The sequence below is a fragment of the Gordionus sp. m RMFG-2023 genome, chromosome 1, assembly GCF_954871325.1.
Source record: "Gordionus sp. m RMFG-2023 chromosome 1, tfGorSpeb1-WG-v2, whole genome shotgun sequence".
Classification (NCBI taxonomy): Eukaryota; Metazoa; Nematomorpha; class Gordioida; order Chordodea; family Parachordodidae; genus Gordionus; species Gordionus sp. m RMFG-2023.
The window spans coordinates 92,796,738-92,812,016 of record NC_088775.1 but is presented as its reverse complement, the minus strand read 5'-3'; the positions used below and the strand labels follow the sequence as shown (position 1 = coordinate 92,812,016).

General features: G+C 28.8%; 1 protein-coding gene across 2 annotated transcripts; it reads left to right on the top strand.

Moving 5' to 3' along the window:
• Positions 1–13,246, top strand: LOC135927575 (calcineurin subunit B type 1). 2 transcript variants are annotated; one of them, XM_065463689.1, is made up of 5 exons: positions 1–138; positions 190–366; positions 433–492; positions 6,911–7,095; positions 12,676–13,243. In XM_065463689.1, the coding sequence occupies exons 1-5, from the start codon at positions 96–98 to the stop codon at positions 12,721–12,723; spliced, it is 513 nt and encodes a 170-aa protein (XP_065319761.1). In that variant the 5' UTR covers positions 1–95; the 3' UTR covers positions 12,724–13,243. The 2 variants fall into 2 exon arrangements, with proteins under 2 accessions (XP_065319761.1, XP_065319836.1); XM_065463764.1 differs by lacking the exon at positions 433–492 and having other exon boundaries at positions 12,676–13,246.
• Positions 13,247–15,279: the final 2,033 nt, after the last annotated feature.

Sequence of the window (15,279 nt, the reverse complement as noted above, 5' to 3'; positions counted from 1 at the left end):
TTGACATCATAATCTCAAAATTGTTATTATCCCGGTAATCTTCAAATTAATCGATAATGGTTTTCTAAAATAATCGGTATTTTTATATTATTATTATGGGAAATGATGTATCTAGCCAATTAGAATTATGTTCACATTGTAAGATTTTTGAAATTATATGTAGCATAAATATTTTTTTCATATATATAGTTGATGCAGAAGAAATTAAAAGGTTGGGCAAAAGATTCAAAAAGTTAGATTTGGACAATTCAGGTTCATTGAGTGTAGATGAATTCATGTCATTGCCAGAATTACAACAGAACCCCTTAGTACAAAGGGTTATAGAAATATTTGATACTGATGGTAATGGGGAAGTTGATTTTAAAGGTTTTAATCAATTAATATTCTCTTTCTAAATTATAAAATTAATATTTTTTTTAAAAACCCTAACAGAATTTATCGAGGGAATATCACAATTTAGTGTGAAAAGTGATAAGGAATCAAAACTTCAATGTAATATTTTTTTTATATAGTTATTATATTTTGATGTATCAACCTTAGGTTAAAGTGGCCCAAACTGGCAATTTAAAAACTAAAAGTTATTTTATTCTTGCCACAAAATTTTTTTTTAAGCTGTTTTTTATATTTTTATGGATCATTTTTATAGTAAAAGGCATAAATTATATTTAAAGCTTTAAAAAATTTGCTAACTTCAACTCACTTATTAAAAATATTTTTGCTCTACATATATAGATCTCTAGTGTTATGTTAACGATAGCCATCCTACATAATTAAGTATTTATTAATTTTTTAGAAAACTATTTCTTTCTCTAACTAAATATATTAACCACATATATATTTGAAAACTATTTTTGAAATTTATATGCCTTTAAAATTGCAAAATTTGGAAAAAATTATTTTTCAGTAAAATCTTATTAATTAATAGTGTTGACAAAAATAATGATTTTTTTAAAAAAAAATTCACCAATTAATTTTTTTGATTTATGCCAAATTTTATGATGAAGAATAATAATTTTCTAATGAATACTTTGACTGAGGGAAAATAATTGCAGAGAAAAATTATTTATTAGACATTCATTTCATTATATATAATATCTATTTTTGTGAAATTTATGAATAAAGTAAAGATTGCAATGCCCATATTTCAATTAAGATGTTTAATTTTTGAGGATAAAAATTAAATACACCCAGGATTGGACAAATTTTTTAAAAAATGTAATAAGATATAAATGTAGAATGTGTATAAATGCTAGTGCTGTAAACATTTCTAAAAAAATTGAATTTGTTCAAAATTCACATTTAAAAGGAAATTTTACAGATAAATTTTTTTTTATAAATATCATTTAATATAAATAAATGCCATATATTTTTTTTACACAATATATTAGCCATGTTTAAAATTAATAGTTTGAAGTAAATAAAAAAATATTTTTAATTATAAAAAAAAATTCTTATTAATTTTTAATATATAAAAACTTTTATATGTCATATAAAATTATTTAATAATACTTTTAATTGTGTTCATCTATTAAAATATAAAACCCTTAATAAAAACTTAAAAATAATAGCAAAATTTCCAATAATTCACATCAAAGATAAATAAATTCTAAAAGATATTAACTATTTTATATTGTATGTATGTTATATATAATGTTTAATTATTTTTACTTTATGTATCAGATATTAACTATTTTATATTGTATGTATGTTATATATAATGTTTAATTATTTTTACTTTATGTATCTGTTATAATAATCATAATAATTTAATAAGTCTATAAATTACAATATTCTAAAATAAAGTATTTAACAGGACACTTATAGTTATAATAATAAATATAACAATCAAGTATCTATTTAAATTAGAACTTGAAGATTTTGAAACAGATATTGATAAGGATAGGATTAGTATATTGAATGTGTGATGTTATTGTTAAATATTTATTTTATATCTGCCATGGTAGTAAATTCAGAATCATATGATTATAATAAAATAATGAGATCCATGTTTATGTTAATCTATAAAATATAAATAATAATATTCAATAAACTATAGCTATACTATAGGACAGAAGTAGTATTTAAAAAAATTTGAATGTGATAAAGAAAACAGCTGATTAAAAAATGACCCTTTTTTTCTTTAAAAAATTTGTATTAATAGTTTTTTTTTTATTTTTAAACCAATAAAAAATAAGAAGATTTCTAATTTTGAACCAATCATAAAAAATAAAAGGAACGTCTATCATATTTTTTTTCTTCAAACGAACTTCCTTCATGAACACGTTCAGTCAGTAACATTAACAAATACTAAATATCTACAAAAATTTGAAATAAATATAAATACTGTGATGATTACTTTAAGAATTCTTCAAAAGTTTAGCATCCCAGCTCAGAATTTTTTTTTAAAAGACTTTTAAAAAAAATTATTTCCACCTGGACTAGACGCCCATCAAATTAATTTTTTATGAAAAATTTTGGGTAATCATATTTTTAATATATCTATATTTTTTTTTCCCCAAATGTCAATTAAGATTATAAGACCCTTACATCTTTCCATCTATGGCTATCTATTCCTACAGCCATTTTATGAATCAATTTGTATTTCTATCATGTATTTGTAACTTTGAATGTATTCGTATTGTACATAAATTATTTTTTAATTTCTCGAATTTGCTCAATTGTTTATAGATTTAATAATTTTATTTAGGAAAGCTCTTAAAAATACGGGAAAAAAGCATATTGTAGTTTATTTTCAAAACTTGCTATTAAATTTCTATTCGTTAGTTGTTGGCCCATTATACTTTTTTGCCAAGCCCAGCCCTGCCCCTTATAATTTTTTTTAAAGAATTTTGTCCCATACCGTTTATTATTTTTTCCAGCTCGGACAGACCGGTTTGTTCGACAGGGCCGTAGTCAGGAATTTTCTGGGGGCCAAGTGCTTACTGGGGGGGGGGCACAATTTTTTTAAAATCAAACAAATAATTACGCATTCATAGAAATTTTTTCCTATTTTTATTAAAAATTTAATAACAAAATAATACTATAATATGAATATACATAACAAAATAACACTATAATATGCATATACAAAACAAAATATTACTATAATAGAATACGGCGATTTTTATTTTTAAATTTTAATATAAATGAACTAAAAGATAAATTCTGCGTTATTCTTTTTTCATATGCCATTAATACTAAATTTTGTTTACGTTTATCCTTCATAGACTCTCTACTGCTCGATAAAACTCTCTTTAATGTAGAGAATGAGGCCTCACAAGAAGCCGTTGATATCCCAATGATTATCGCTGCTGAGTAGCATTTATATAATTCTTTAAATGCATGATTATATTTTTTTTTATACATAACATGTAAGATATTTTCAAAATTATGATTTTCTCTAGCTTCCGAAGCTAGCAATCCTTTTGCTATCTTCATTTCATGATGCAGTGTTTCCATATTTAAGTTTAACAGGGATTTTAATGAGGCCATTTTATCTGATAAAAAATAATCAGGGTCAAGGGGGGACAATGTATTATAAGATGAAAAAAGATTAAAAATCTTCTGTAAATCGGTCTAAAAAACGATCCACAAAGTTATCTATAATTTCATAATATATCCTTTTTAAAGAACTCCAAGTGGAGTCTTTTTCACAATCAAATTCTAGTTTGCTATCAACTAAAAAATCTTGGAAATTTTTAGGCGTTTTACGTACCCGTGATGATTTTTAGGGAATAAGATTAAATTTTGATAAATGTTTTTCAGCTTTAATCATAAACAAAGCAAAAGAATTATCACTTCTTTTATTTTTTAATATATTGATAGTAGAATCAATACAATTTTTAGCATCCACTAGATTAGTACCTACTGATTGTAGATACTTATTTAGTGGATCTATTGTAATTAATATCTCATAAATTATGATAACTAATATAATGTATAATTTATATTAATGCATTGAGATAAAAGACCAGAGGCTTCGACTGAATCATGAATTGAAACCTCTGAATTAAGAGTTCTATTAGAAAAGTAAAATAATACTTCACCAATAGCCTCAAAATATAATGTGAGATGTTTCCAAATGACCAGTCCACCTCTGGTCTAAAAGTCTCTTAAGGATGTGGCCTGTATATTTACAGGATACGTTAAAACGCCTGAAAAAATTATACAATGCATTTGATAAATTAAAAAAATTAGAAATAAAACAATATTATTACACCAATTTTGAACCACAAGATGCAACTTGTGGTTGTAGCAATGTATAAAAGGAACATTTTTATTAATTTTTTTTTGAAGAAGTGTTTACACTCCTCCATTTCTGCCAGACATAACGTTTGCACCATCATATGCCTGGCTTATTATATTAGCTGAATTAATATTTAGATCATTAAGTTGCTTTAAAATGCAATCTGTAATGCTTTCAGCAGAAAGACACTCTAAATTAATGATTCCAATTAAATTTTCTTGGATTTCTCCAGAAAAAAATATAATGAATTATTATGCTCAGGTTTTCACAACCTGAAGCATCTTTTGTCTCATCAGCCTTAAGACAAAAAAAATGCATCTCGCTTTTATTATATTTGTCTGAAATATGTTCAAGCACCATATCTGCCATAATGGATATTACTTCGTTTTGAATCTGTGGTGATGTATACTGGGCATTTTGGGGTATATATTTCATAATTTTATTTAATTCAGGGTCTTTTTCGATGGTGTAGGAAAACATTGCTATAAATAGCCCAGAAGAATAAATTATGTTTTCATCTTTTGCAGCATCCGTAATATTTGTTGAACCAGTCCCACGGAAAGGTAGCTCTTGTATGCTAAGAAATAGCATCAAATCAAGTGTTGATTTAATATAATATTGATTACGATTAATTTGATCACCTCCCAACATTTTAGTTATTTCTGTACCTTTGTTTATATTTTGATTTTTATCATGCCATATTGTAATTGAATTTAAATGAGCTTTTGAGCTCTCGTGTTTTAGCAGTCCCTTCTTGGCAGCTAACGCTTTCCAATTTCTGAATCCCGTTTGTCCAAATTCATCACTTGGATTACACAAGTATTTCCTACACGGAAAACAAAAGGCAGCGTCAGCTTTTACACTATACTCCAACCAGTCTCGGCCTCTATACCATGATTTTTGAAATGATCTTTGCCTTCCATGGATATCTTTTTTCGCGTAATTATTTGATTTGATTTGGTTTATTCTGGCCAAGGTCACATGGGATTTGAATTGAACCATTAGAGGACTTTTTTGACACTAAAAATATTATAATTAGTAAATTGTAATGAGGGAAAGGGTCATCAGGATGGGCTAAGGAAGGGCATGCTGAAAATGAACAAACACAAAATTTATCTTGTATTTAAGATACAAGTATTTGTTATACCGTAGTGTCCAACCCTGATGAAGATTATCAGTAAAGTTGATCAGTAAAGTTATATATATTCAGTATTGAAAACTAGAAAAAGGTCATAAACATTATATAACAAAAAAAAATATTATTTTTAATATTTATAAATCAATTACTAGTTGCCTCTGACAATGAGAGACTGAGCTGCTAGATGAAGATGATTGAGTCTCTTCTTCTTCTTTATTTGTTTTAAAATCAAAATGTAATAATGAAACACCATAATCTCCTACTCCTATCATTTCAAAAATCATGGTATAGAGGCCGAGACTGGTTGGAGTATAGTGTAAAAGCTGACGCTGCCTTTTGTTTTCCATGTAGGAAATACTTGTGTAATCCAAGTGATGAATTTGGACAAACTGGATTCAGAAATTGGGAAAAATGCGTTATGCGCCAAGAAGGGACTGCTAAAACACGAGAGCTCAAAAGCTCATTTAAATTCAATTACAATATGGCATGATAAAAATCAAAATATAAACAAAGGTACAGAAATAACTAAAATGTTGGGAGGTGATCAAATTAATCGTAATCAATATTATATTTAAATCAATACTTGATTTGATGCTATTTCTTAGCATACAAGAGCTACCTTTCCGTGGGACTGGTTCAACAAATATTACGGATGCTGCAAAAGATGAAAACATAATTTATTCTTCTGGGCTATTTATAGCAATGTTTTCCTACACCATCCAAAAAGACCCTGAATTAAATAAAATTATGAAATTTATACCCCAAAATGCCCAGTATACATCACCACAGATTCAAAACGAAGTAATATAATCAATTCTAAAAAAAAATTCAAATTGTGGGGGGGGGGGGGCAAAAAAATTTTTGGGGGCCAGGTTTGGGGGCCAAAAATTTTTTTGGGGCCGGACACCCACCCCCTCCGTGGCTAGGGCCCAGTTGTTCGATAATGATTATCATTCTGACAAAAAAAAATTTTTTATTAAAAAAAAACTTATCTATAACTGACGATTTATTAATTAAAATTGCTTTCACCGGTCGTAAATAAATCAGCTGATGACGCGCCATTTTTTTTAGTTTCCCATATTTTTTTTTAACTTCGAACCGAACCGCGAAACCGGAACGAACCTTATTTCCGGAACCATAACCTAACCGATATAGAGAAAATATCAAAAAAGCGAACCGAACTGTTATAAATATTTTTAAACCGGGTCAAAACGGTTTTTAAAAATAATTAATTTCAAATTTATTAACATAAATTTGAAATTTTAATTTTCCTTTAAAATTTACAAAAACCGGAAGGAAACGAAAAGAACCGTTATAAATTCTAAACCGAACCAAAACCGAAATTGAATAAAACCTCTATAAAATTTTGAACTAAAAACCGAAGCGAACCTAATCGATATACACGACGGTTCGTAAGATTTTAATGTAAATTGTTCATACGGGAAACAAAATGGCGTTTGCAACGCATGAATGAATCGTTATTCTAGCTTATTAAAAAAATTTTTTGTTTCATCTTACGAATTTAGTTGCTTTCAAAATCTACGACATTGACAAGGACGGGTTCATATCAAATGCCGAATTATTTTCGGTGCTTAAAATGATGGTAGGTAACAATCTAAAGGATGCCCAATTGCAACAAATCGTCGACAAAACTATCATAAACGCCGACACCGATATGGACGGAAAAATTTCTTACAAAGAATTTTGCTCGGTTAATTGATAACATAATAATGATTCGTGTAACATTTATCATTTTCCTCGTGAGGATAAAGGTTTCTAACGAATCTTATTTGACCCTCCCTGAACCTTAGAACTTTGGTAAAAATTTGTAGGAACCTTGAACGCCCACTCCCCGGAAGTAGTTCTAACACATGTGAGAATTGACGGGACCTGATCTTTGTTTCAAAAAGAGATCTTAGGTCCGAACGTTAAAAATGTTTAACCTCTACATATATTAATTTGAGATTTATAGTTTATTTTTTAAAGAAATAATAAGCCTATATTGAATATTGGATCGGTACGGATATTTAGCGTCTTCAAAAAACATGGATCGAGCCCAACGTTTTGCCGAAATTTTTTTAAAAACCGATCTGATATCGATTTTGTTAAAACGGCTAACTCGATATTTTATCCGGAGAAATATAGTTTGAGCCTCGATATTTGGATAATATAATATGTCTTAGAACTTCATCCCTTCTATGAGCAAAATCTTCAGGCTGCATAATACTGTTTCTGGATGAAATATCGAGTTGACCATTTTTAAGAATCGGCTCAAAGGAGAGCCGTTTAGCAACACTAGTTTAGACTTACTTCTATTGTCGGAATATTCGAGGCTTTAGATAATAATATTTTAGCTAATAATCTTGATTTAGCACTTTAAAAAAAAAATCGGTTAAAATGGAGTCGTTTTATCCAACACTACCTTTCACTCCACAAACATTTGCAAATATTTAAATTCTTTCTTTCTTTCTTTCTTTCTTTCTTTCTTTCTTTCTTTCTTTCTTTCTTTCTTTCTTTCTTTCTTTCTTTCTTTCTTTCTTTCTTTCTTTCTTTCTTTCTTTCTTTCTTTCTTTCTTTCTTTTATCCCTTATATTATGGATATCTATTCAATTATTTAACTATTTCCCCCCCGAGATCCGCAGAGATCTCATTTACCCTGCTCGGATTTTTTTTTATAGAGGCCCGTAGATATATTTTAATAAAATACGGTCCGGCCCATGTACCGTGTAACGAGGTTATTTATACTCCGTAAAAAAATATTACTCACTTATTTAGTGATATTGACATTTATGACTGACATGCATAGCTTAAATACTTGTGTTATCGACATTTATGACTGACGTGTATAGATTAAATAATATACTTATAGCCCGTACCGATATTTAAGGCCATATAGCCTTATTCTTTTATTCTCTTTACAAAATTTTATGTATGTATTTGAGGTTAACTTCGAAAATGTCAAAGCTTAATATAGAAATGTGAGATATGACAGTTTTAAAATTGAAAGTATGATAACCATTGGTTACTATTTATTATCACGTGACCACCCAAAGTTAGAAATTGACATTGACAATATTTTTTGTATCATTTTATATTTATAAAAAAAAATCAATAAGATATCCGATATAGATGGGATTAATTAATAAAATTTATTATGCGGTCAAAATGCTAGCTATAATTTCTTAATTATATAATTGACATTAAATTTTTTGATTGGCATATTATAAACCCATTTATAAATAAGTGTGAATGATTGATCATTGTCAGCTGAAGCATGGTTGCCATTGCAACTACCTCCACTTCTGTTCCGTAAGTTGCATTTTTGGGCCATGCCTGTTCTCTCCAAATAAGCGTCAACATTGCGTTTTCCCAGAAACCCCTCCAACTGCTCTAGCATATCTTTACTCCTCATAAATAGAATACGTTGCTATCTCAGAAAGAATGACATTCGTCACATCACAAATTTCTTTGCTTATACATCCATAATAATGACTAACACAATATAATTTATTTTATATATATCCATACCCGAAGTGGCAATTACCATCACCAATCATCATTTCAGTGGAAAGATTTTCGCCAATGATGCCAATTTTTAAATTCGGGATATTTTTTCTTGATATCCCAATTATAACGTAGTGAATAGTATAATTTTCAATTCCTGTGTGTAGGACGGATAAGATTTTCAACATCCTTTTTCTTGGAAACCACTGCCTCTAATATAATTTCATCCTCCAAAAAAAATATGTATAAATCTACTAATTATTCAAATTTATACCCTTCCTTATTAAACTTGCCTACTTCGCTATCTACATTCTTCAAAGTCACCATATGGTTGATGGTCATCAGGTTCTACCATTTTGGATGCTTCAGTTACTCTCTTAACTCCGTCATCTAAAAAATTTGCATATTATTTAAATATTTCTTATACCTTTTTTCATTGTGACATTTGTATTCCTCTCCAACCATCGCATTAAAGTAATTTCGATTTTTTATTAAGTGTATAAAAATATTACCTTTCATATGATTCTCTTCAGCATTGAGCTCTGCATTTTTTACTTGTTGGTTCTTGAAAATTTCAATCAACTAAAAAAATAAGAATATTATTAAATCAATTTGTATACCTTTTATGGTAGAAGAAAGAAACTTTTCACTCGGTAACCCTTGGAACTGTTTAAAGGTTATTAATAAATTTTTAAAAGTTTTTAATCTTTTTTTTTCTGTCCTGCCTTTAATTGTGTCATTTAGATAAATATATAAATATAATATTTATTTCTTTAAAATTATACCACCTTTTCTTGTAACATAATGTTTTGCGGGGTTTTTTTTTATTGGTGTCTCACAAGCATTTATTAGGTCAACATTGCCTAAATATTGCCAATATTTTGTTGTTTAATGATTATAATCTTTACTTGTGACAATCCCAACTATCGTAAAAGGACCTAGCCAAGGCCGTGTCATTTTTCCACCTTTCCTATCAGCTCGACGGCTGTTCCAGATAAGCACCTTATCGTTTATCTTATGGGGAGCGTTTTCTCTAGTAGTGCGGGTTCTATAATCCCTCTGCTGCGAGCCGGACAATATTATGTGTGTCCTGCATCTTGCAAACAATACTTTGAAAATGGTTTTCCCTATCTTTCTCCTCAACATTGTCGCGATCTGTATCACAATCATCCTTAAATATATAGTATATGATTTATAATTGGTATTATTATATATCTCATAAGCTTGTTTTGCTTTTCTACCATACATCAGCTCAATACGGTGTAAATTTCGAAGATTCATGAAGAGACATGTTATAGGCAAATATTATGCCAGAACAAGGCATCTGTCCAAGCCAATTGATCATCTTTAATACACTTTGAAAGTGCATTTTGGATTGTTCTATACCCTTTCAACCATGCCATTTGCTTGAGGGGTGATAAGCACCTGTCACCCTCCCCATGATCCCCTGGAGTTTGTGATAATTATTGCTTATTTCGTTCACAAACTCACGTCCTTGATCATTAATTTGAACCCAAAATATGATACTAATAATTTATTACCACAAATGTATCTTACTTTTGCCCTACCATATCTGCATTGTAACGAGTAAAGGAAACGCGATACCGATTTAGCTGTTTTATCCTTTAAAGGCATGGCTACAACATATTTGCTGAAGTAATCAACGGCTACAGCAATATATTTATATAGCCATTCACATTTTGTAAAAGTTAAATCAACTATTACCTTTATAATAATAGAGTATTGTTATACTATATATTCCACTAGGAAGGGAGTTAATCTTGTTAATGATCTTCAAGTGCGGTTAAAAATTGATTAAGGCTAAGTGAAAAAAATAATAATATAGGATATGGTAAAACCTGAAATCATGTTTTCATAAATTGTTACCTGAAATTGAAGAGGATTAAATAGGTTCAATATGTGAAAATAACGTGACTTGTAAGAACAAGTGCCACATTACTTATAAATAGTGTCATACCATTAATAGGACTATAAATAATTAATATAGAATACTATAATGCTAAAATATATTGCTGTACCAGTTGATTACTTCAGCAAATATGTTGTAGCCATGCCTTTAAAAGAAAGGTAAAACAGCGAAATCGCTATCGCGTTTCCTCTACTCGTAACTATGCACACATGGTAGGGCAAAAGAATGTTATATTTGATAATAAAAAAATATTAATATCATATTTTGGATTCAAATTAATGATCAAGAACACGAGTTTGTGAACGAAGTAAGCACTAATTAATCACAAAATCTTAGGGATCATGCAGATGGCGACAGGTGCTTATCACCCCTCAAACAAATGGCATGGTTGAAAGGGTATAGAACAATCCAAAATGCACTTCCAAAGTGTATTGAAGATGATCAATTGGCTTGGACAGATGCCTTGTTCTGGCATAATATTTGCCTATAACACGTCTCACCACGAATCATCGAAATTTACGCCCTTTTGAGCTGACACACGGTAGAAAAGCAAAATAAACTTATGGGCCATGATAAATATCAATTATTATTTATATCTAAGAATGACGAGGAAATTGATATAGATCCTGCCAATGTTGAGGAGAAAGATAAGGAAAACTATTTTCAAAGTACGGTTTCTAAGATGCAGGATCTTGCTCAGCTTAAGCAGCCTAAGGATTTTGGAACCCTTAATGCTGGGAAGAATGCTTCTTACAAAATAAACGACAAGATGCTAATTTGGAACAACCGTCGATCTGATAAGGAAGGATGGAAAATGGCGCGGCATTGGCTGGGTCCTTTTACGATAGTTGGGATTGACAAAAGTAAAAAATTATGTTCATTGACAACAAAATATTTGTAATTATTTAGGCAACGTTGAGCTAATAAGTGCTCGTAGAAAACCGATGAAAAACCCGAACTAATATTTCTAACATTAAACATTATGTTACAAGTAACAAATATGCATATTTTTTAAATGATGGAGTTCTCAATAGAATATATGATGGAGTTAAGAGAGTAGCTGAAGCATCGAAAATGGTAGAACCTGATGATCATCGACCATATGGTTAAATTTCTAAAAAAATTGATAAAATATAAATTTTTTTAATTTAATAGTTGCTTTGCATTACAATTTGAATCAGTCATAAATGCCAATCTTTAAAAAATTATTATATTAATATCTTACGTCAGTCATATTTGTCAACACCACTAAAAAAAAATATAATATTTAATTTACTCACGTCAATCGTAAATGTCAGGTTACAATTTCTGAGAAATTATAAAATAGGACCTATCAGTGGCGTAGCTAGGAATTTTCCTGGGTCCATATAACGGGCCTTTGGCCCTTTTGGCCAGCCTTCGGCCGGGTTTATCTTTCAAATCATAACCATATCTTCGATAATATATAATAAATATATTTTTTAAATGCATCAATAATATGTTACTATAATTTATTAGATTATTCTCAATGACTTTATAATATAATAATACTATCCAGAATAATTTAAATAGTAATATAATATCCTTCCACAAACATCAAAACCAGAAAAATATAATTCATATAAAATCACTTTTATGTCTTTGAGGGGTCCAAATCCGAAAACCACTCTCGTAGCTACGCCACTGGGACCCATACAGGTTCCTTAAATTTTAGCGGATTCTGGGTTCCGTCCTTAAATTCGACAAAATTTTGATGACTCCGATTTTAGACTTTGATTGACATCCGATAATATTGTTTGAAAATAGGTAGAAAAACTGGAACATGGTTTCGAAAGTGTTTATTTCAATTTTAAAATTAAAAAAAAAAAAAAATTAAAGGTCGTTGGCAATTTAGACGTTGACAAGAAGATGGTAGTTGACATATGAATCTCTATCCAAGAAAACTCAAAGAATCAAATTCCCTCAACTATAATTTTTCCTTTCCACGCAACGCGCACACATAAAAACAGCTTTTTTGTTTTTTTTACCCAAATTTTTGAATTATAATTTTGATAATTTCAATTTTTTTCCGTTGTCTTTTTAAGTTTACGTTAAAACCATTTCCGGTCATTATCTAACCCGCAAAAATATTAAGTAAATATTTCTTCAAAAAATAAAAATAAATTGATTATCAAAAAGACCGCAATATATATTTTTCTTCTTCTGATAATATGCCCACCAAGCGTGCAATTAAACGTGTCAAATTCTGATTGACAACTTATCAATTATATTGAATTTCTGATACCTTTAATTATTTTTTTTATATATTCAATTAAACTTAAATTATAAAATAATATAATATATTCGTATTTATTAGTGGAGTTAAAAATTATGTTTTTTATTTATATATTATAATAATAAGTGTAATAATAATTATTTATTCCCGCCATTTTTTTTTCTTCTATGTTCCAATTATTCGATGTAAAACTAAATAAATTTTTTTTTTTACTTTCCTCAGTGGTTGATTTATTTTTTTGGGTTCAAACCAATGACATACATAATACATAGACTGACGATTCATTCATTAAAAGTGTAACATCAATACAAATCAGCTGGAAACGCCATCTTGGTTACACTCATCATTATTAAGAATTTTAAATGAGAGCCTAATTTATCACTATGCCTGACGCATAATTTATTACTAAATTTTATATTTTTCTAACATCTATTTATATCAATTCACAATCAATTAACCTAAAATGTTAATACTAAATATGGTTAATTTAAAAATAAAAAAACAAATTTATGTATGAATGTATATAAAAAACAAATTTAATGATTCTAAATATTGTCCATCTCTAACAAAATCCGAAGCCAGGTCAGAACCGTCAGATTGCCTTCACAGTGGCAATAAATCGCATGGCTGCGTTATAACGGAGGCGAAATATATGAAGCATTCATAATTCCAAATTTATTTTAATTTTTAATAGGTTGAAAAATAAAAATCGAAAAAAAACAGCTGAGGACCAATATGAGTGGCTCAGGGTGGTGCCAATTTTCGGGATATTTCATCTTTAAAAACAGATAGAACATTTATCGTGAATAGAAATCAATTTTAAGCGCCCTGTAAAATCAGGATTATCAAGTTTCCAATCTGCAGCTTTATATTTCGTCTTTCCAAAAGATATTATAAATATTTGTATTATTTTTTAACTAATATAACTGATTCATAGTCATCCATAGTATTTCAATCCCTTTAATCTACATAAAGGCGAAAAATGGTTTATAGATTGATATCAAATCTCTTCGAATGTTATTTTGATTGATATATTGACAGATATCAAAATATATCGAGTGAAATAGGGTTAGATAAATTTACAGAAAATTGTATTTGGATACAGATACCGATACTTTATAAAATTTTGTATATAAGATACAAGATACTTTTCAAAATTTTAAAAATGATAAAAGATACTTATCTCTTAGATACAAAAATCCGCGATACTGCCCAACCCTGGAGCGAAATATATAAAAAAATAGAATATTAATACTAGCGTATTTTTATTTATTAAAAAGTTTACATAAATGTAAAACAGCTGGGGACGTCATTTTATACATTATTTAAAAGGGAGAGACAATTTATTTCCCAGTATGGAGCGAACTTTATTAAAGAATTGCCTGATCCTCGAGATAATAAGGATAGAAAGCAAGTTATAAATTTAATAGTAGTTTTTATCTTGAGAATAATTAATATATGGGTTACCAAAATGGCGGCTCCAGCTGATTCGCATTCGACCGACGCTGAAAAATGCATTATTTCTGTGAGCTCGGTTTATTCATTTTCTAAAACGGAATAGAGACTAAAATTTCCCAATTATATTTAATTTAAGAAATTTTTTTATCCTGATGTTAATACTCTTATTTTTGTCGCCTATATTTTTAGCAAATGAGGCTACATCGCGAGTGTCATCATCCAAGACAGCCAAAATTAGCCTGGTTCATTATTTGTGAAGCTAAATAATTTAGTAAATATTTTCCTCCAAGGTTGAGAGCCATTGATTTTTGCGACTTTAGATGATCTATAAAGTGCATCTTTCCACTGCTTCCATCATTCAAAATCTCCCACATTTCCTAATGTCAGATTCCTACTAACACTTTTCTATAATTTGAGAAAGTTTTATGAGTATTTTTTTCTTTCACTACTCTAAAATCTAAATAAGTATAATTTAAAAAAAAAAACTTATTATAATTAAAAGTTATATATACTTTGTTAAGAGCCATTTTTCAAATTTTTGTGGTAAATTTGTTATTAGAGTGGTTAGAGAATAAAGAAATGATGATCTATACACAAATCAGAATACTAAATTGATTTTCATTTTTGTTATTTGTTTTCATAAATAGTGGATTGTACATTTATTTAACTTGATGATTGACAATATCAAATTTTTTAGCCTGAAGCCCTGTCCTCGCCCTTATAAAATTTATGAGGCAAAAAAACTCATC

Bases quoted from the DNA above. Each gene is read 5' to 3' on its own strand.
- LOC135927575 (XM_065463689.1), top strand. From the start codon at position 96: ATGGGAAATGATGTATCTAGCCAATTAGAATTATGTTCACATT. The intron at 367-432 runs GTTTTAATCAAT...AAACCCTAACAG, and splicing joins TGGGGAAGTTGATTTTAAAG to AATTTATCGAGGGAATATCA. The intron at 7,096-12,675 runs GTTAATTGATAA...AAAAAATTAAAG, and splicing joins CTTACAAAGAATTTTGCTCG to GTCGTTGGCAATTTAGACGT.